This window comes from Schizophyllum commune, assembly GCF_000143185.2.
Source record: "Schizophyllum commune H4-8 unplaced genomic scaffold SCHCOscaffold_4, whole genome shotgun sequence".
Classification (NCBI taxonomy): domain Eukaryota; kingdom Fungi; phylum Basidiomycota; class Agaricomycetes; order Agaricales; family Schizophyllaceae; genus Schizophyllum; species Schizophyllum commune.
The window spans coordinates 1,192,865-1,210,118 of record NW_026089541.1 but is presented as its reverse complement, the minus strand read 5'-3'; the positions used below and the strand labels follow the sequence as shown (position 1 = coordinate 1,210,118).

Genomic DNA, 17,254 nt, shown 5'->3' with positions numbered 1-17,254 from the left:
ACGATGGTAAGAGTCGAGATAGTGATTCTTCCTAATGCGGCAGGCCGCAAGGCGGCCTGCGATGTATCTATTCTAATCTACAATGTACGTGAAATACGAGCGAAAGAAAATATCGTACGTACGAGCGTGACTCGAGAGTACCCGGGTAGTGTCTCTGACCAGGATCCCCACACTTATGCCGCACAAAAACTCGTGGTGGGGTCAAAAAGCATGCTGTAGATACCTTGCAAGCAAGGTGATGTATGGAATAGATATGCTACATCAGGTTAGTGGTACTTGCACGGGCTTGAGAACGCCGTTCTCATCCGCTTCCCGCACTGGTTGTATTTCGTCAACGAGAGCTTGGTTCGCTGCGTTCCCTTCGAGCAGGTTGTGCAGCGTAAATATTGCATGCTCTCGCAAGTCTATTCGGGAATGTCAGCGTGAGTCCCTAGCCATCACGAGTACGCACATGGATTTCTCTCGTCCACGACACACAAGTTCATCACAGTTTGGATCCCCCCACACTCGCGCACCCGGTCCTGCACTGCTCGACTTCGATGCACCAAGACGCCCAGTAGACGCACAAGGTCGCGCTTGAGGTAGAAGAAGCCAGGGCTGTCTGGTGGCGGCGCGCCGTTCGTTGCAGTCTGCCCAACGGGTTTGCCGAAATTGATTCGCGGGAGGAAGGCATCAAGAAGGCGAAGCAGATCTGTCTCTCGGTCAACCCATTCTTACTCGCAGCAGAACAATCTTGACTCGTACCAACAATGCTCTCCACCATCCCAATCTCGGCCGTGCGCGCCTCTGCAAAGTATTTTCTCCTGCCGAGCGCGTCGCTCGCCGGCCCTTCCGCCACCAGCGCGACAGACACGATGCACTGCGTCAACAGCACCAGCGCCTCGCACACCTTCGGAAGCATCACGTCCAGCTCAGCAGGCGGCGCGCTGGCGTCGCCAGCCACCGATCTCGAGATCGACGCGCGGGCAGACTGCGACAGCGCGAAGAATACCTCGCTCAGCACAGGCATCAAGCCCTCGTGGATGGCATCGCGCCGCTCCCGAGAGGGTGATTGAAGGTAGGAGTCGGTGAGCTTGAGCAGCGTCGTCTGGTGCGGCGTTACGACCTCGCCTTCCATCGCCAAACGGGCGTAGAGTTGCGGTACCAGTCCGTGCTCGATGATTTGCGCGAAGATGAAATAGCCGTAGTTGAAGGTGCGGCCGGCGTCAGTGTCTTCGTCGGCGTCGTACGATTTGGTCATGGTATCGAGAAGGATGACGGTAAGGCGGATACCGATGGGGTTGGAGCAGAGGGCAGTTCTGGGTGCAGCTTAAGTGAGATCATGGCAGAGTCAAAGGAAGGGGGAAGGGGGAAGGGGGAAGGGGGAGAGACAGAGACACTGACATACGAGTTTCATTGTCCTTGATGATATTCAACATGAAAATGAGAGTGGAAAGGACGATGCGAGAGTCGGGATGTGCAAGAAGTCGTCTGCAACAATACGTTAGACGCAGGCGAAGCTGGCATGACGGACCACACGTACAACAAGATGACCTGGTCCTCTGGAAGAGCAAGGTACGTCTGCCATAGTGAGGATAAGAGGGCGTCATTCCCAGTGACGAGGTTAGATAGCGTCTGCGTGAGCATGCGAGCGGTGGCGACAGCTGTTCAAGGTGAGTACTGGACTCCCAAGGGACTCTGGATACGCACCATGCGCATCCTCCGCCATAGACCAAGATGTATAGTAGTGTAGCAGTCTTCGTATCTCCGGCTCATTTTCACTGAGCAGTACGAGTCTGGCTTAGACACCCATTTGCATCCTTCCAATGGTCATCACTCACTATGCCCGGTTCTGATTCTCGGGTACGGCAGCCACGAGATTACGCGTGAAGCGTGCGAGGCTGAGGCATGCGCTCTTCATCGCACGCTGCTGCTCGCTGTCTTCGGAGGATGCCTCCCCGTCTTCATCATCGTCGCCTTCGTCCGCCCAGAAAGTGAGTTGCGCATGGGAGAGGTCGCGCCAAAGCTTGCGAAGGGTGAGATAGATCGATGGGTCTGAGCCGAAGGAGACTCTATGGGGGAAGGGGGGCGCGTCAGTAACCAAACATGGAGGGGAAGTGAGTGATCGCACCTGAGCTCAACGTCGCTGGCCAGCGGCGCCGAGATGGCGTCCAGTGTGGACGAAAAGGACGATAGGGAGGCAGTATCGCGTAAGTCAAGTGCTTCTGCGCCTTGCTGGAAGCGCTGAACGTGCTCAATGACGTTGGCCATGGTCGGGCGCTTAAAGATGGAGGGAGGTGGCGCGCCGTCGATCACTTCGATGCCGTTGCTGATGGCGATCACGGCGTCGGCGTGTTCGCCATCTGCTCATTGACCACCACGAACTGACTCTACTGGCACCTATGCTGACCGCTGCTCACCATCCACCGTTCACGAATACCTAGCTGACTTTGCTTCGAACACCATGGGTGCCGCCCCCACCGCTCCCGACCTCAGCGTCTCCCTCGAACCCCACCTCCTCGACACGCTCCGCCCCCTCCGCACTCGCGTTCCTCCTTCCCTCGCCGCAGACCTCGAACCGTACCTCGCTACCCCGCCCCCATCCGAAATCCCCTACGCCATCCTCCTCCGCGTATCGCAATGGGCGCGCGCGGCCGACCTGCACTCCCTCGGCCTGAAGCCATCCGACTACACCATGATCTCCCTCCTCGCCGGCGCGCGCACCGCTCCGGGCGCGAAGCTCGGAAGGTACGTGCCGCCGCAAAGCGCGGAGGACGCCGCAGCGCAAGGCGTGCGGGACCGGAAGGCCATCACGGCGCTGCTGAACGCGCTGCTGAGCGTCGGGGGCGCGGCCTTCGCGGCGTGGTGGGCGGCGGATAAGACGGGGTGGAGGAATGAGTGGGTGAGTGGTTGAATTTTTTGTGTTTCTATGTTGGATTGTGTTTTATGTTGGAATGGGCAAGCGATATGCATTCATACTGATACTGTGTCTATAGAGGGTGCTGTTTGCTCTGGCCGTGGGCGCGGTCGTAGCGATATCGGAGGCCGTGCTCTACATCATCTGGCAGTCGCGCGCCACGGGCAAGCTGAAGCCTCTCAAGCTCAACACTCAACGAACTGCGCGCCACAAACGCATTGACGCGCCAAATGAGGATGTTGACGACACAGAGCAGCCTCCAGGCGGCAAAGGCAAAGGACAATCCACAGACCTCCAAGATGCGTCGGGCGACGGCGACTTGCGCAAGCGGATAACCCAGAAAGGGTCTGCGGAGGACTCGTAGCACCATTCATAAGGATTGAGCGCTCGTGAACCTCTCTGTGGCCGGCGCATATACATGGTCTGCGTGTGCACGAAACCCATTGTACAACAGCATCAATCCATCCCATTATCTATACAAAAACACTTCCTGTCGCTGTCTATCTCACAGGCCGAGGGACAGGTCGTCGAACTATCCCTCAGACTTGGGGAGGGTAGGTTCACTGCAGAAACAACTCCTTCAGTATGCGGATCGTGTCCGCCGGGCTCGTCACGCTGTGCCCGATGGTGCGCGGATCTTCGTAAATTTCGTGGTCGTTGCCGCCCTGTGGAGTCGTCCGTCAGCCCATGTCCATCTCATACACGCAAATAGTATGTAAGAAGTTGCAAGCTGTCAAATGGCTCGCGGGTTGCAAACGGCTCGCAACCTGCCAAAACAACTCGCGAACTACCAAATGACTGGAAAGCATACCTTGTAAGTCTTGTCCCCGAAGAAGTGAATCTCCTCAAACTGCTCGTCCTCGACGTGCCTCAAGGCGTACGTCTTGTCCCACCCGGTCGGGAACACGTCGAAAGAGATCTGGCCGCCGATGGAGAAGGTGAGGGAGAGGTCGGCAAACTTCTCTCGGAGGGCATTAACGAAAGCGGCGCGGACGCCGTGTTCCTTGAGAGGGGGAAATGAGAACAAGCCTCAATGCAGATATGAGCATATACGTACCTTGTCGTACTTCTCAAAGTCGTGACGCTCCTGGACGCTGGAAGGACGTTAGCCTGGAGGAGGATGGGCGCGATATGAGCGTCTACTCACGTAGCATTGCGTCCTATGGGGCTAACGTTGATCATGCCGTTGCGGAACTCGACGAACGTGCCACTGCAGAACAGAGCGCACGATCAGCGACAAGTCAGGCTGCGTCCCCCTTCCCTCCTCACGCACCGCTTGATAGGGATATCCAGGTCGGCGAGGTAGTGCAGGATGAAGTTCACCAGCGGCTTATACTTCTCCTCGCCGAGCCATTTGATGAAGGACTGCGACGCGAGCTGCTTGCCCTGCTTGTACGCCGTCAGCCCGTTCTCCGCGAAGCCGTAGTCCCACTCCGAGAGCACTGTAGCGAGGGATGCATGGTCAGGTCCTGCAGGAACAGTAGGGAAAGGGGAAATACACAGAAAACGCACCGTCGATGCCGGGCACCTGTAGCTGCTCAGTGATCTTAACGAGATCGGAGCCGCCGACGAAGCCGATCACGACCTTCTTGCGCACGTCGCGCAGGACCTCGAGCATCTCGGGGGAGATCCCCTGTGCGATGGGCGCGTTAGTGGGCAGGGAAAACGCGTCGGGATGTAATGTACGCACCTGACGCGCCGGGGTCAGCGTGCCATCGACGTCGAAGAGGACGAGCTTCTTCTGCGGGCGGTCGGCGAAGGCAGAAGAGACCATATTGGTGCTGGGCAATGTTGTGGGGACGGGAAACGATGGTAGGGCAAGGGAAGACGTGAGGCGGGGAGGCGAAGTACGTGGCAGGTCGTGAGTATATATGCGGGCGGGCTATGCGGGTGGCGATCGCGCAGTCGTACCAGACAACGCGGAAGTTGCCTCCCTCCGGCTTCGTTCTGACCTCCATCATCGACTGGCTCCCTCGACCTTCCCTTCAAGGATATAGCTCGCTGCCTCAACTTCTGTGTGTATCCCAGCTTAGGCTGCAATACAATGCCTTTTCGGACCCTTTTCGAGCTCGCGTACAGTGGCCGGACGAATGAAGAAGCCTACTACGATCTCCAAGAAGCTGCTCAGCAAAACACTAACCTTGACCGAGGAAAATCCTCGCTTTTTGCATCACGGCGGGGCACTCAACGCTCGCGATAGATATCTAATGACGATACGTATCGCGCTAGACTCCGGCCACCGCTCAGTGAGCTTTCCCGTCATTCATGGTACGAGAATCCTCCTGACCATCTGTCGCGATATGAAGACCTTATAGAGAGCATATGAACGCCGCTATGCTTGCATGCGCTTAGTAGAGCAACTGAGGGTTAGGCATGGCAACGTTCGAGGTGAGATGGCTGTTGTTCGTAGCAATGCCCAGCCACTAACGAAGCTTGTAGAGCGCGGCGTGCTCTTCCTTTCTATTTGACGGCTGCGGGACCTCTGGTACGATGGTGAGTTCTGTAAGTATTTTCTCGCGTCGATGGCTCCTTCCCTGTCTTCGATGCAGTTGGGCTCTTCATGATCAGTCTTCACGCGCTTCATATAGACACGCAAGCCTCTTACCTTGTGTACCTCGCTCATCCCTTTGGCACCCAAAGTGACATGCAGCGAAGGCCGAAGGCATTGGAGTCAAGCTTCGACTGCGTCGCTTCGCGCGAAATTGAACTTTCCACGTGATCGCGTCACGCCAAAGCACGAAGTTCTGCGAAATTCCGCTTGCATTAGGGTCGTTCAAACCTGGCGGAATTTTGCGAAAAGGAAAAATTCGGCTCTTTCGAACAGAACTTTTGGCGCGGGATTCGGCCTTTTCGAGTGATTTTTCACGAGAAAAGGAAGAATCCGATTATTCTGAACAGAGGTTTGAACACAGAGGAAGGACATGTGGCTGTGTTGAACAGGATTCTCGCCCGTTTTCCTCGCCAAACGGTACCTTTTTCAGGGTTTTCCCTTTGCGCACAGGAAAAATTCGAAGACACAAAACGAGCTCTGAGGGACCCTATTGTCTCTTTTCCGGACTTCGGAGTGCAATATTCGTGCGCTAACTCGCCAATTCGCAGAGCCTACCGCCAACCAGAATATTCTCGCCTGCTCGCCATCTCCAGACCAGGCATCGCACATGCGTCACAACCGCGTGACGTCGGCGCCGCCGAGCGCTCGTTCTTGGCCGCAGTAGGCACGAGGGGGGACGAGTCGCCGTATCGATTGAATCCCACCCTTCATGCGTCTTCCCGGACCGCCGAGAGTGTCGACTACTTCAGTACAACGTTCAGCTGGCTGACAGCCTCACGTACGCTCCACACATAACCCTCGACGATACGGCGTCTTCCCCCCGCGCAATCCACACGAAGACCCCGAGAGTCGGCCGGGGTGTCGCTGCTATCAGGCTGGGCATTATAGGCAGACAGGGAACACCGGTGGCAGTCATGCGGATCAGAACCCAAGATGCAGCTGCGTGGATGCGTGGCTAACTATGTCCTCTGATCCCACGAGCCTCGCGCGGCGACGCTTTATATGAAGGCGGGGCGAGGCGACGTGCTGCCCCCCTTCCATCCTTCGCCTCTGTTGTGGACTCTCTAGCGGGTACGGCTCACCACTCGTTGGCTCAGTCGCAATGTACATCCCGGGCTTCTTCCCGATGGCGAGCGCCCTGCTCAATAGGACGCTGCACAGCGGCCTGCAGACCCCGGTCGTGGAGCAGGTCGCAGGCAATTTGTGGGACAGCGCGAATAAGAGGTGCGTCTGCTGTGGAATCATCTGCACTGCTGTCACTAAGCTGTCTGAATAGTTGGGAGCTGGGTGTTATGGCGGAAGCCCTGACCGAATATAACTGGGCTTCATACTCCGTATTTAGTGACGCCGCCTTCCCCCCGCCCGACACGCTCGACAACTCTTCTACCCTCGAAGATGTGCTTGACATCGTCAACAACGTCCTCGCGGTCAAAGAGCCCTACACGCTCACCCTCTTCGCGGACGAATCTGCAGGTGATCCCGCAAGTGCGTTCAACTTCCATCATCGTCGCATAAGCCAAGCCCGTCGCGTCATCCCTGCAGCTGTCATCCCGGCGGCTGGCAGTGCATGCATCACTAGCGTAGTGACTTGAGGTGCTGATTCGCTGGTACTCTATAGGTTTGGGCGTCGCGGTGCTTCTGGCGAACTGGACGCGCGGTGACAAGTCGGACAATTCGTACTCCACCGCCGCTGCCGACCAGCTCTCGTACTTGCTGGACTACGCGCCGAAGACGGACGATGGCGCGATCTCGCATAGGACGGACCAGGTGCAGTTATGGTGAGTGAGGACGTGATCTTAATATGAGATGGTGATGTGTGACTGACAACCTTTGAAGGGCAGACTCGGTTTACATGGTGCCCCCTTTCCTCGCATACTACGGTGCGCTGCAGGGTGGGGACGAGGGCACGAAGTTGCTGCAGATGGCATATGATCAGATTCGTCTTTACCGCGACGCGCTGGTGGACGACGGCTTGTGGCGTCATGTCATCTACGGCGAGTGGGAAGACGACACGCATTGGGCGACAGGTACGCAATGCGACGACATGTTCGTGAAGCGGCGACATGTTGTATCAGGGCTCGCTTATCTGATACTCATCCTCATTCTAGGCAATGGCTGGGCCACGGCTGGCATGTTGCGCGTCTTGCAGACCTTGAACCGCACGGAGCAAGCGGGGGACTTCGCCTCACAGCAAGCCGATCTCGCTAGCTGGATACGCGGGACCCTCGACGCGGTTTGGGAGTACCAGGTAAGCATCCCACCCTGCATACTTAGTCACGGCCATAACCTCAATATGCGTCTCACAGACTAGTAACGGCACGCTTCTAAACGTCGTGGACGACGGCACCTCCTTCGCCGACAGCGCCGGCACCGCCCTGCTCGCCTCCGTCACCTATCGCATGGCCGCCTTCGACGGCGACACCTCCCTGAACCGCGCCGCCAATCGCGCGCTCTCGCTCGTCGAGTCGAGCATGGACGAAGACGGTTGGCTCTTGAACGTCGTCGACCCGTACACCTTCAGCAGCCGCTTGGCGGACGGCGAGCACAGCCCGGAGGCGCAGGCCTTCGTGCTGCTCTTGCACTCGGCTTGGCGAGATTATGCGGCGCAGCTGAAGGAGCTGAATGCGCGGCGGAGTTGGTGATTAGGCCGCGCGTCAGGAACGTGCATGAAGGGATGCATGCGAGGCGATGAATCACGAATATTTACGTCGGCACGTCAGGATTGGCGGCCCACGCCATTGGTGTATTCTTGGTATCTGGGTGGTGTATCTCTAGATATTGTACTTGTAGATCTTCTGTTCGTTGAGTAGAGGAAGAATTTATGGGCATTTGTCGGTCAGTACCTATCATGGCTCTTGCCCGCCTGAGATGGATAGCTAGGGTTCCATGATATTGTGCGAAATCTGGAGCTTGACACTGTATCAGGAGGATAGGCATGGGCGAACAGAGGCGTGCCGGTGCTACAGTACATGTCTTCCCCATTAGGTAACGTCAAGGTTCAACTTGCCACTTTCTTTGTTCTGAGTGAAGCTCAATGGAGATCTAATGGGTCGTACAGTTGAATTTATCTATGCAGATTCAGGATACACCGCTATCCTACTGCCTCGCCTTGAATGCGGTCAGAATCTTGTTCGCCTCCCTTTCTCCACTCAAGATCGCCCCTGGCACACTGCCATGGTGGTCCAGCTCTGTATGCTCGCCACCGAAGAACAGATGATCATCCCAGACCGAGCGGCTGAGCTCGATGAAGTCCAATGGGCCATCGTTATCCACCGTTACAGGCGTTGAGGCCGCGCCCCGCGCCCACGGGTCCGCCCGCCAGCGCGTCACCAAGATCGACGACGGCGTCGGCGCCGTAGTCCCTGGCCCACCGAGCTTGCGGACAAGGAAGGCATGCAGCGAGGCCTGGATCTCCGCGTCCGTGAATCGCTCGAGCGCCTGCGCGGCGTTCGCGCCGACCATGAACAGGAGGACCGCCTTGTTCGCAGTGCTCGCGCGGGAGGAAATCGACGCGGCGACGTTCTCGGCGATGAGCGTCGTGTGCGCCCAGATGTCGTCCGGGGAGGCGAGGGAGGAAGGGGAGGGGATGGGCGTGGAGGGGCCGAGGAGGACAAACTTCTCGTCACCTCCGGGCCACCAGACGGAGGGGTAAGAGAGGTAGATCTTGTTGAGGTCGCCGGATCTGGAGCGCGAGAGGGCGCCGAGGGTGGAGGGTGGGAGGGTCGGGGAGAAGAAGGATGTTAGCGCTCTCTCCTTGAGGACGCCGAGGGGGATGGTGCTCAGGACAATGGGGACGGTATACGTGGTGGGGGCCGAGGCGGAGTCGCGCGGGTCCTTCGTTGTCACCTTCACCGTGCCGGCCGCCACAAGATATTCAAGCGCTGTCACTTCCGCGTTCAAGATCACTTTGACCGGGTTCGTGGCTGCGCTCTCCACACTCTTCCAAATATCCTCCACCAGTGACGCGTATCCCTTCACCGGCGCAGCATCCACACCAGCAAGATTCCGCTCGTACTTCCAGTACTTGAGCGAGATCGTCTCGAGGGGGATGCCCGGACCAAGCTCGTTGAGACGCAAGAACGCGAGGGCGTCCTTTGGAGGGGAGTGGGAGGCGAAGTGATCATAGAGGGACTTGGTGTTCGACACGGTGGCGCGATCGACCTGAGACAGGTCGATGCCGCCTGCACCGGCTTTTCCCGCCTCGGCGACCACAGCGCCAGCCTCGAGGGTCTGCGTGCCCTCCCCGTGAGCGATTAAGCGCGGCATAGATCCCTGTAGCACTTGCACGTCCTGCGATTTCATTAGCACACCCGCTCACACCCCTTCCCACCAAACCGCACTCACCGCGCCGAACTCCTCCGCGATCTCCCTCGCCGGGTTCCCCTTGTCATACCCGTGTATCATGCTGCACCCAACGTCCACGATCATCCCATCGATGGTCTTCGAGAGCGCGCGTCCGCCCCGACGGTCCTGCGCCTCGAGCACTAGGACCTTCTTCCCCTTCGCCTGCAAGACGCGGGCTGCGGAGAGGCCGCTCCAGCCGGTACCGATGATCACTACGTCGAATTCGCTCATGGTCCGTGATGAGGGTGGTTAGCAAGCGAGGGGAACGGGGATTGAGCGGGTTCCCCAGGCGCGAAATCCGAAGCTGGGGATTTGCAATTTCGGTCCGCTGGTCCTCGGCCATCGCTGTCATAGAGCGCCTAAATCTGAGGGACTCAGGAAAGCCATTGCTACAGTCACTGTACGTGTGAATGACGGAGAGGGAAAGAGAAGGAAGCAAACCGGAAGATGTGTTCGCAGATGGAGGTGAAGAGCAAGCATTACCCCGGCTCTGACACAGCCATGAAAGTACACAGTATACAGCACAACATACACACAGAACAGCTACCAGTTTGCCAACGCCTCCTTCGACAAAGGCACGCTCTCCATCTCCTGCTCGTACTCAACCTCGACTCTGGCTCCGCCTGCAGTGTACAGTTAGCGAGATATTGATTGCAGTCGGAGAGAAGCACGTACGTCTGGGCTTCTTTTCTGGCCGCTTCTTTGGCGGCTTCGCCTTGGGTATAGTGTCCGCTTTCCGCTTGCCAAGCGCAGGTTTTGTTGGTGCCTCATCATCTTCATCACCCTCCTCATCCGAGCTCGCTTCCCCAAACTCATCCTGCGGGTCGTCAGTTGCTGCCTCTCACGTCTTATGTTCATCCCACTCACCGCCGCATCCTCCAAATCACTCAACCCATCCTCGCTCTCGCTCAGATCGCTCACGAACTCCCGGTCGCCCCACCCCTCCTCGTCCTCGAGCTCCTCCTCGTCCTCCAACTCCTCCTCGCTCTCTTCGTCAAGCAGCTCGAGCTCGTCCTTGTCGCCCGCCTCCGCGCGCTTCTCGCGGTCGAGCACGGCCTGCCAGACGGCCTCGTTGACGTTGAGCGGCGCGTCGCCGTACGCTTTGCTCTTGAGCCGGTCGAGCAGCTCCTTCTCGATCGACTTCTCGAGGTGCGCGGCGGAGAGGGCCTTGCGCTCGCGCACGGCTTCCCGGCGGTCGAGCTTCTTCTTGATGCCGATGAGTTTGGGTCTGGGAGGGGGATAGTCAGTAAACAGTAGAATTGACATGCGGGGGAAAGTAGGGGAAGCGTGGGGGAAGGCGATGCGCACTGCTGCCTGAGCTTCATCCGCCGCATCTTGATGAGGTACTGCGTGATCTTGGTGACCCTCTGCTTGCACTTATGAATCGTGAAGTTCGGCCAGTATTGCAGCTCGTTGTCGATCTGAGCAATGCGGGGGTCAGCAACGCGCGCGACCCTCTTGCGGGGATACGCACCTGCTCCAGCGCCTTCGTGTAGTTATTCGACAGCTTTATCCTCTCCCACATATGCGCCGGACTATGCGCGCGCTCAATCGTCTTCACGAAGAGGTATAGTGTGCCTGCATGATGTCCCGGTTTGGTCAGCCTCTCCTCTTCTACAGGGCGTCGCCCCACGCACCCTCCTGCTCCCGCACCGTCGCGTATCTCGAGTTCGCCAGGGGACATGACTGCCGATTGCACAGCCCCGTCACATTATACTCATTCCGGCAGAAATTCTGCGTCGTCGTTCTGCAAGTGCACACCGAATGTTCAGATCACTCTGCATTATACCGCGGGGGAGGACTAGATGCGCACTTGACTTTGTAGGAGCAGAACTGGTGGTTGATCACCGACCATATCACGTCGTCGCTCTGCATGGTAAGGAAACGGGAGGCGGAGGTGGGGACCGTGAGGAGGGCGCTAAGGTATAGCACAAGGCAGAATGGGCGGGAATGTGAAAAATCCTGATGCGGGTGATGGTGATCGAGTGTCCGGCCCGGGGTCCGGTGGCCATAAACTCGGGTGGCACGAAAGCAATTGGTGAAAAGTGTGAGGGGTATACAAGAGCACTATCCACGGCCATGTATGCATAAACACCGGTATTACTCTATGGTATAGTGTATAGCATATGCGTGTCCCCTCTCAAGATCTCACTGGGCGTCCCTATCCCTTGCTCTCGGCTGTAGTACCGTTCAGCACTGGTCCTCACTCCGCTACTACATATCCTATGGGCTCTCCCTCCTTGCCAACGGCAGCGCCGGTGGTGCCTGTCTCGCTTCCTCCTTCTTCTGGTTGTTCTTAGCAATCGCATAGAGCACGCCTGCAAAGAAGCCCATCGCGATTGCGGAGACGGAGCCGAAGGTGACGGGGTCGCCAAAGAAGAGCATGCCAGAGAGAGCGACGGGCAGCTTGTTGAGGGCGCCAGTCATGCTGCGTAGAGGGTGAGTATCCGGCTCATAGCGACAGAGGAGGTAGCAAGTAAAAGGAGAGGCAAGGAGGAGCATGTCAGGAGGGAATTATGGGCTTACCTATATGTCGTGCTACTGGTAACACGCACGCACCATGCTGTGGTATACGAGATTCCTACAGCCGCTGCGCCGGAGAAGGCGATAGCGAAGAGCAGCGTTCCCCTTGTTTCTGGAGGACTGCGAAAGACGTGAACATCGGCCCTTTCAGCGGAAACAGTCAAACGCACAAGTTACGCGTCAGATTCTCCGAGCCCCAATCCTCAATGATGAAGGAAAAGAGGGCAAGCACAGGAATCGAAAGCATGTTGTTGTAGAACATGCTATCCCAGTCGCTGAACCCGGTCGCCTTGATGCGTTTGCGCATGAACAGGACCTGCAAGGAGCGAGGTGAGCACGCACAGGCACGTAGGCTCAGGAACACCTCGCTATACGCACATACGCCGCGCTCGCTAGGCAGTTAATGAGCATCCAGAAGTAGCCAACGTTCAGGTTGCGCACGGCCGAGCCCATGCCGTCGAGGTTGAGGGGGGTGCCGGTGCTTAGTGTGGTGGGTATAGAGAAGGATAGGTCGGATGAGGCGGCTATCAATGAGGAGAATACCTGCGCGTGTGGTTAGGAGGGGATGGGGAGACGAGTGGGGATGCGAAGACGCACCATGAAGATGAAGCTGATGAATGTGAGGGTGGTGATGCGTCCCCCGAACCATATCTTCTCCCCGTATGCGATCAGGATAATCGTGAGGTTCTTGAATATGGTGTAAATGGGGATGGAGAGGAATTGCTGGATGAACATTCTGTCAGCGCACTGCTCAGCAGGCTCATTGGCAGGTCAACCGCGCACCAAGCTCTTGCTTCCCGTGTATATCACCCAGACGAGGAGGAAGCTGATAGGGAACCAGGCCTTCGCGTCCTTCATGTCGAAGTCGCGGAAGGAGATGAGGCCCGCGGCCTTGCAGCCGTACACGACGGCCGAGCACACGCTGCTCTGGATGCAAAGCAACAGGAAGGTCATAGAGAAGTGGGTGCCGGAGACGACGTACTGGAGGATGGTGCAGGTGAGTTCAGCGGGGCGAATGCGGGGAAGGGGACACAGAACGCACTTTATTGACGAGCGTCATGAGGATGGACGCGACGCAGTAGCATAGGACGGAGAGCGCTGGAGAGGTTCATGTTCAAAGATCATTCTAAGCGCTAAAGTGACCCCACGCACTCGCTTGACTCGCAATCGGGCTCTCAGCGCTCTTCACCGTAGACAGCTGACGCCGCATATCGGCCTCCGAGTCCTCCACCGTCTTCGTATCTCGTGGGTAGTCCGTCGAGCGCGACGGGCTTACGGATCGTGTGGCCATGGTACGTGGGGACCAGTGCAAGCGCAATACAAATGAGAGTAGGGGACCAGAAGAAGCCGTTGAGAGTCGTGTCGCGCAAATCGACGCGACGGAGTGAACGAACAAAGCTGCAGGGAACGTGGCTGGCGAAGTACCTCCGGCCCGGAGATCGCGCAGAAGGACTTCGATTGCCCCGTCGGGCAATTTTGTGGTTCAATTTCGGCGGCAGTTCGACCGAGCTCAATGAGTTCAATTCATTGGGGGACCTCGCTGCAGGTCCAACTCGCGCCTGCAAGAAGCGCACGTCTCCAGAGACAAAGGAGCGTCTTCAAAAGACAGGTATTAATTTCCTACTTAGGATGCACAGCAACACGGGAAGAAAGACATCTATGTAAGTATGCGATTGAGGGAAGGCGATATAGGTATGTTGCATAGGGCACCCACCACCGTCGTCAGTGGTCCTTGACCACTATCGCGGCGGCGGGCCACCCCAGCGGATTATTCGTGCGTCATCTACCAGCGGAGCACAGACTACTCACAAACAAAAGTCCCAACAACATCCAACCCGACACCCAGGGGACCGTACATCGAAAGCCATCGACCCGACCCGTACACCACCACCACGGACCTGAAGTGCAGGTCCGACCCTAGGCAGTACACCAGACCGATATCGACATCCCAACGCAGACCCCAGGGTCCTAGCCATGTACATCTTGAATCGTTACGTCGTCTTTGCTGTCATTTTGCAGAGCGTCTGCCACGCTCCCAAGTTGGTTTGTGGGGGGTATGCGCGTCGAGCGAGGTGGCTCGTCGCACGGGAAGCTGGAGGGTTGTCCTAGCGCCTTGATGGTCTTACAACGACCTTCCCGGCGCCGTCATCCCCGACAACCCCGCCCTAAAGCTCCCCGCATTCCCCAGGTCCTCCCGGCTCGGGCTCCACTGCCCCTGCACCGGGCCCGACCCATACGGCGTCCTTGGCAGCGACACCGGCTGCACCGGCATCGTGTACCGGATATCGAGCTCCTCGAGTATGCCCTTGAGGTGCCGCATGAACGCCGTGCGCCGCGTCCAGCGCCCGCCCCAGTCCTGCCAGTTCGCGCGGTGCTCGACGGCGATGGTGAGGTGGATCGCGTTCTGGTACTCCATCTTGTCGATGTAGACGTCCGAGCCGTTCCACTCGCGCGAGTTCGCGGCCATGTAGGCGCGGATGCGCTGCTTGAGGATCTCGACGGACTCCATGGGCGTGGTGTAGGCGACCATGAGCGTGGTCGTTTCCCAGAGGGAGTTGGAGCGGCGGATGTTGTGGATGGTTTTGGCGGTGGCGAGGAGTTTATTGGGCGCGATGATTTCTTGGCCATCGACTCGGCGGAAGACTGTTGAGAAGAGGCCGAATTCGCGGACGACGAGGGGCTACAAAAAAAATAAGACAGGTGCCACAACATCGCAAATGAAGATAACATACCTGATCGTCAATCATCACAAGGTCACCGACGTCGAAGACGTGAGTGGCGAAGATGAAGATGAGCGACTCGAACAGCGTCTGCGCCGAGTTACCGAACACGAAGGAGAAACCGAGGATGATGGTGGCGAGTGGCACGAGGGACGCGACAGTGTTGCTCCGGTTGAAGATGAGCAGGCAGATGAAGATGATGAACACCAGTGCCACACAAATGCACACTGCGTCCAACTTCGCCACCGCCGAGCCCACATCCTTCAAGCTCGCATTCAGCGCCTTGCGCTCCTTGTAGATGCGCTGCACGGCCTCGCGCATCTCCTTTTTGCTGATATCGCCATTCCCGTCGCGGTCGAAGAGGGCGAACGCCGCGTGCGCGTCCGCGGTGGTGCGGAAATACGGGTAGAAGTCCTCGACAGTGAGGAGTTGCGCGACCTCGCCGCCCTCAACGCGCTGCCCGTTGGCACCGATGTCGTCCGCGTAGCCGTCGGCGGCGAGTGCCCGGAAGAGCTTCTTGGCAAGCTTGCGCGCGGAGTGCAGGTTGTTCATGCCGGCCTCGCGATGCAGCTTGCTGTTCTTCAGCGCAACCTGACCGATGGCAGAGCCGACCTGGAAATGATCATTAGTCTCGCCGGAAAATATATTATGGGGAATGAGGACGTACTTGATCAACGATGACACTCGTCATGGCCTTGCGGTTCTTCCTCGCCTGGCGCTTGCTCTGCTTCTTCGGCGGCTTCTCGCCATGACCGACATTCGAGGGCATGCCATCGACGCTGCTGCGCTGCGGCTTGTGACCGTTCTGCTTGCCCTGCGGGCTCTTTGTCCGGAGCGGGGTCGCATTCGAGAGGCGGTCGAGCGCCTTGAGGCCGAGCCGGTTCTCCGCCAGGCGATCAGCCAAGGCCTTCTCGTGGAAGTTGATGGCTACGAAGTTGAGGAACGTCTTCTCGGCCAGCATAATTATTGCCGCCGAGAAGAGGGCCTGCATGACACGATTGACGATGTACCAGTAGTTGCCCTGCGGGTGGTGTACGGCGCGGATTACCGAGAGCGCGATCCACATCCAGGAGACGTCGAGCAGGAGCTTAAGCCAGGGGGAAATAGCGAGTGTGAGCTATAAAGAGGTTAGATGACAAACACGGGTGTCAAGAGTGCACGTACCTCGAGCTTCATCTTCAACCGCTCGACCTTGCCGCCTAGCATGTTCGTGACCGCGACGACGACGTGGGGGGCGGCGTCGACAACAATGTAGGTGGCGCAGCCGGCTGCCCAAGTAATCGCGAACCACAGACTCCACGCATGCACCTGGTTCGTTGCAGGGCTGTTCTTGAAGCGCAGTTGGAAGACGAGGAGGGGCGTGATGAGGATGCCGGCACCGAGCAGGGCGACGATGAATACGCGGAAGGGACGGGAAAGGCGCATGTAGGCGAGGTAGATCGCGCGACCACGTCGCGCACGTATGCGCCGCACCTGGCCATCGTTGCCGGTGGTGACAACGGTCTCCTTCTCCTCGTCCTCCTCTGACCAGTCGAACTCGTCGGACGAGTTGGTCGCGGTGTCGTCGCTGTCCGTGTCGGAGAGGGGAGCGGGCGAGCGCTCCTCGTAGTGGTTGTCGACGGCGCGGGCGCCGGAGGGGGTGTCTGGGGCGAAGTCGCGCTCCTTGACGGAGTACGCCATGATGGGCGGAGGAGAGGAGAGAGCGGGAGCGCAGCTGGGCGAATGGCCGCACCCGATCTCGAGCAGGCCAGTTTCCAAGCGCGGTTATGTAATGAAATAGTAGCTGATCATTCTTCCCGTTTTATTTTCCCTGACATCAGTGGAGCCCCAGTGATCACTATCCCAACATGGCCTTCCCATTGCCGCCGCCGCCCCCCCCCCCCGACCAACTCTCTCCATCGTCTTCCACAACGCTAGCGACGGCGACGGCGACCTTTCGCGCATTTTCCATGGCCTTCCCAGCCCGCTCGGACCTTTCTCTTGGCGGCGTGCGGAGGTCATCACGCGTGCCTGGCGACGCCCGACGGCTATTGAATGCACTTCCGGGAACTCAATCTATGGCTGTGACCCCGGCCTGCTATTGACCGTGTTCATAAAGACAGAGTTCAGCAACCCAGCTCGCACCGCGTTCCTTCATCCCCCTCTCATCTCGCTCACTCGACGCTGGGCCATACACCGAAGCTCGCCCGCATCCGCATCCGGTCCCACCTTCCGCTTGTC

The 17,254-nt window shown here is 58.1% G+C and overlaps 8 protein-coding genes across 8 annotated transcripts; 2 read left to right on the top strand and 6 right to left on the bottom strand.

Annotated features, from left to right (window-relative positions):
• Window positions 1-77: 77 nt before the first annotated feature.
• Window positions 78-2,259, bottom strand: SCHCODRAFT_02535412 (uncharacterized protein). Its single transcript, XM_003032580.2, has 8 exons — window positions 2,111-2,259; window positions 1,821-2,051; window positions 1,690-1,760; window positions 1,523-1,643; window positions 1,384-1,470; window positions 745-1,298; window positions 452-691; window positions 78-404 (listed from the first exon to the last, which is right to left on the bottom strand). The coding sequence occupies exons 1-8, from the start codon at window positions 2,248-2,250 to the stop codon at window positions 262-264; spliced, it is 1,587 nt and encodes a 528-aa protein (XP_003032626.1). The 5' UTR covers window positions 2,251-2,259; the 3' UTR covers window positions 78-261.
• Window positions 2,260-2,335: 76 nt separating this feature from the next.
• SCHCODRAFT_02571979 (uncharacterized protein) lies at window positions 2,336-3,260 on the top strand (the record flags this gene model as incomplete). The annotated part of the gene is made up of 2 exons (XM_003033198.2): window positions 2,336-2,881; window positions 2,976-3,260. Exons 1-2 carry the CDS (start codon window positions 2,444-2,446, stop codon window positions 3,258-3,260), a joined length of 723 nt encoding a protein of 240 aa, XP_003033244.1. The 5' UTR covers window positions 2,336-2,443.
• A 196-nt stretch (window positions 3,261-3,456) lies between these two features.
• SCHCODRAFT_02496110 (eukaryotic phosphomannomutase) lies at window positions 3,457-4,670 on the bottom strand (the record flags this gene model as incomplete). The annotated part of the gene is made up of 7 exons (XM_003032579.2): window positions 3,457-3,561; window positions 3,708-3,899; window positions 3,954-3,990; window positions 4,044-4,106; window positions 4,170-4,338; window positions 4,409-4,529; window positions 4,587-4,670. 7 exons carry the CDS (start codon window positions 4,668-4,670, stop codon window positions 3,457-3,459), a joined length of 771 nt encoding a protein of 256 aa, XP_003032625.1.
• Window positions 4,671-6,121: 1,451 nt separating this feature from the next.
• Window positions 6,122-8,293, top strand: SCHCODRAFT_02618252 (uncharacterized protein). The gene is made up of 6 exons (XM_003033197.2): window positions 6,122-6,671; window positions 6,724-6,932; window positions 7,066-7,225; window positions 7,284-7,474; window positions 7,556-7,695; window positions 7,754-8,293. The coding sequence occupies exons 1-6, from the start codon at window positions 6,574-6,576 to the stop codon at window positions 8,087-8,089; spliced, it is 1,134 nt and encodes a 377-aa protein (XP_003033243.2). The 5' UTR covers window positions 6,122-6,573; the 3' UTR covers window positions 8,090-8,293.
• A 250-nt stretch (window positions 8,294-8,543) lies between these two features.
• On the bottom strand, window positions 8,544-10,022 carry SCHCODRAFT_02497199 (FAD/NAD(P)-binding domain-containing protein; the record flags this gene model as incomplete). Its single annotated transcript, XM_003032578.2, has 2 exons — window positions 8,544-9,737; window positions 9,792-10,022. The coding sequence occupies 2 exons, from the start codon at window positions 10,020-10,022 to the stop codon at window positions 8,544-8,546; spliced, it is 1,425 nt and encodes a 474-aa protein (XP_003032624.1).
• A 174-nt stretch (window positions 10,023-10,196) lies between these two features.
• Window positions 10,197-11,730, bottom strand: SCHCODRAFT_02618247 (66S preribosome component MAK16). The gene is made up of 7 exons (XM_003032577.3): window positions 11,605-11,730; window positions 11,429-11,538; window positions 11,266-11,369; window positions 11,100-11,212; window positions 10,659-11,019; window positions 10,467-10,608; window positions 10,197-10,414 (listed from the first exon to the last, which is right to left on the bottom strand). The coding sequence occupies exons 1-7, from the start codon at window positions 11,664-11,666 to the stop codon at window positions 10,335-10,337; spliced, it is 972 nt and encodes a 323-aa protein (XP_003032623.1). The 5' UTR covers window positions 11,667-11,730; the 3' UTR covers window positions 10,197-10,334.
• A 48-nt stretch (window positions 11,731-11,778) lies between these two features.
• SCHCODRAFT_02535394 (UDP-galactose transporter) lies at window positions 11,779-13,699 on the bottom strand. The gene is made up of 8 exons (XM_003032576.2): window positions 13,467-13,699; window positions 13,357-13,412; window positions 13,098-13,295; window positions 12,912-13,037; window positions 12,693-12,857; window positions 12,485-12,630; window positions 12,318-12,434; window positions 11,779-12,219 (listed from the first exon to the last, which is right to left on the bottom strand). The coding sequence occupies exons 1-8, from the start codon at window positions 13,603-13,605 to the stop codon at window positions 12,015-12,017; spliced, it is 1,152 nt and encodes a 383-aa protein (XP_003032622.1). The 5' UTR covers window positions 13,606-13,699; the 3' UTR covers window positions 11,779-12,014.
• A 737-nt stretch (window positions 13,700-14,436) lies between these two features.
• Window positions 14,437-16,714, bottom strand: SCHCODRAFT_02495286 (uncharacterized protein; the record flags this gene model as incomplete). Its single annotated transcript, XM_003032575.2, has 4 exons — window positions 14,437-14,994; window positions 15,047-15,646; window positions 15,702-16,151; window positions 16,199-16,714. 4 exons carry the CDS (start codon window positions 16,712-16,714, stop codon window positions 14,437-14,439), a joined length of 2,124 nt encoding a protein of 707 aa, XP_003032621.1.
• Window positions 16,715-17,254: the final 540 nt, after the last annotated feature.

Excerpts from the sequence above, each read along its gene's own strand:
- SCHCODRAFT_02618252 (XM_003033197.2), top strand. The coding sequence starts at position 6,574 with ATGGCGAGCGCCCTGCTCAATAGGACGCTGCACAGCGGCCTGCAGACC. Across the intron at positions 6,672-6,723 it reads TGGGACAGCGCGAATAAGAG|TTGGGAGCTGGGTGTTATGG; the intron begins GTGCGTCTGCTG and ends CTGTCTGAATAG. Across the intron at positions 7,475-7,555 it reads CGACACGCATTGGGCGACAG|GCAATGGCTGGGCCACGGCT; the intron begins GTACGCAATGCG and ends TCCTCATTCTAG.
- SCHCODRAFT_02535394 (XM_003032576.2), bottom strand. The coding sequence starts at position 13,605 with ATGGCCACACGATCCGTAAGCCCGTCGCGCTCGACGGACTACCCACGA. Across the intron at positions 13,296-13,356 it reads TCATGACGCTCGTCAATAAA|TACGTCGTCTCCGGCACCCA; the intron begins GTGCGTTCTGTG and ends ACCATCCTCCAG. Across the intron at positions 12,220-12,317 it reads ACCAGTAGCACGACATATAG|CATGACTGGCGCCCTCAACA; the intron begins GTAAGCCCATAA and ends CCCTCTACGCAG.
- SCHCODRAFT_02535412 (XM_003032580.2), bottom strand. The coding sequence starts at position 2,250 with ATGGCCAACGTCATTGAGCACGTTCAGCGCTTCCAGCAAGGCGCAGAA. Across the intron at positions 1,761-1,820 it reads GAGAATCAGAACCGGGCATA|TGAAAATGAGCCGGAGATAC; the intron begins GTGAGTGATGAC and ends CGTACTGCTCAG. Across the intron at positions 1,471-1,522 it reads GAGGACCAGGTCATCTTGTT|ACGACTTCTTGCACATCCCG; the intron begins GTACGTGTGGTC and ends GTATTGTTGCAG.
- SCHCODRAFT_02618247 (XM_003032577.3), bottom strand. The coding sequence starts at position 11,666 with ATGCAGAGCGACGACGTGATATGGTCGGTGATCAACCACCAGTTCTGC. Across the intron at positions 11,539-11,604 it reads TTCTGCTCCTACAAAGTCAA|AACGACGACGCAGAATTTCT; the intron begins GTGCGCATCTAG and ends GTGCACTTGCAG. Across the intron at positions 11,020-11,099 it reads CGGATGAAGCTCAGGCAGCA|ACCCAAACTCATCGGCATCA; the intron begins GTGCGCATCGCC and ends TCCCCCTCCCAG.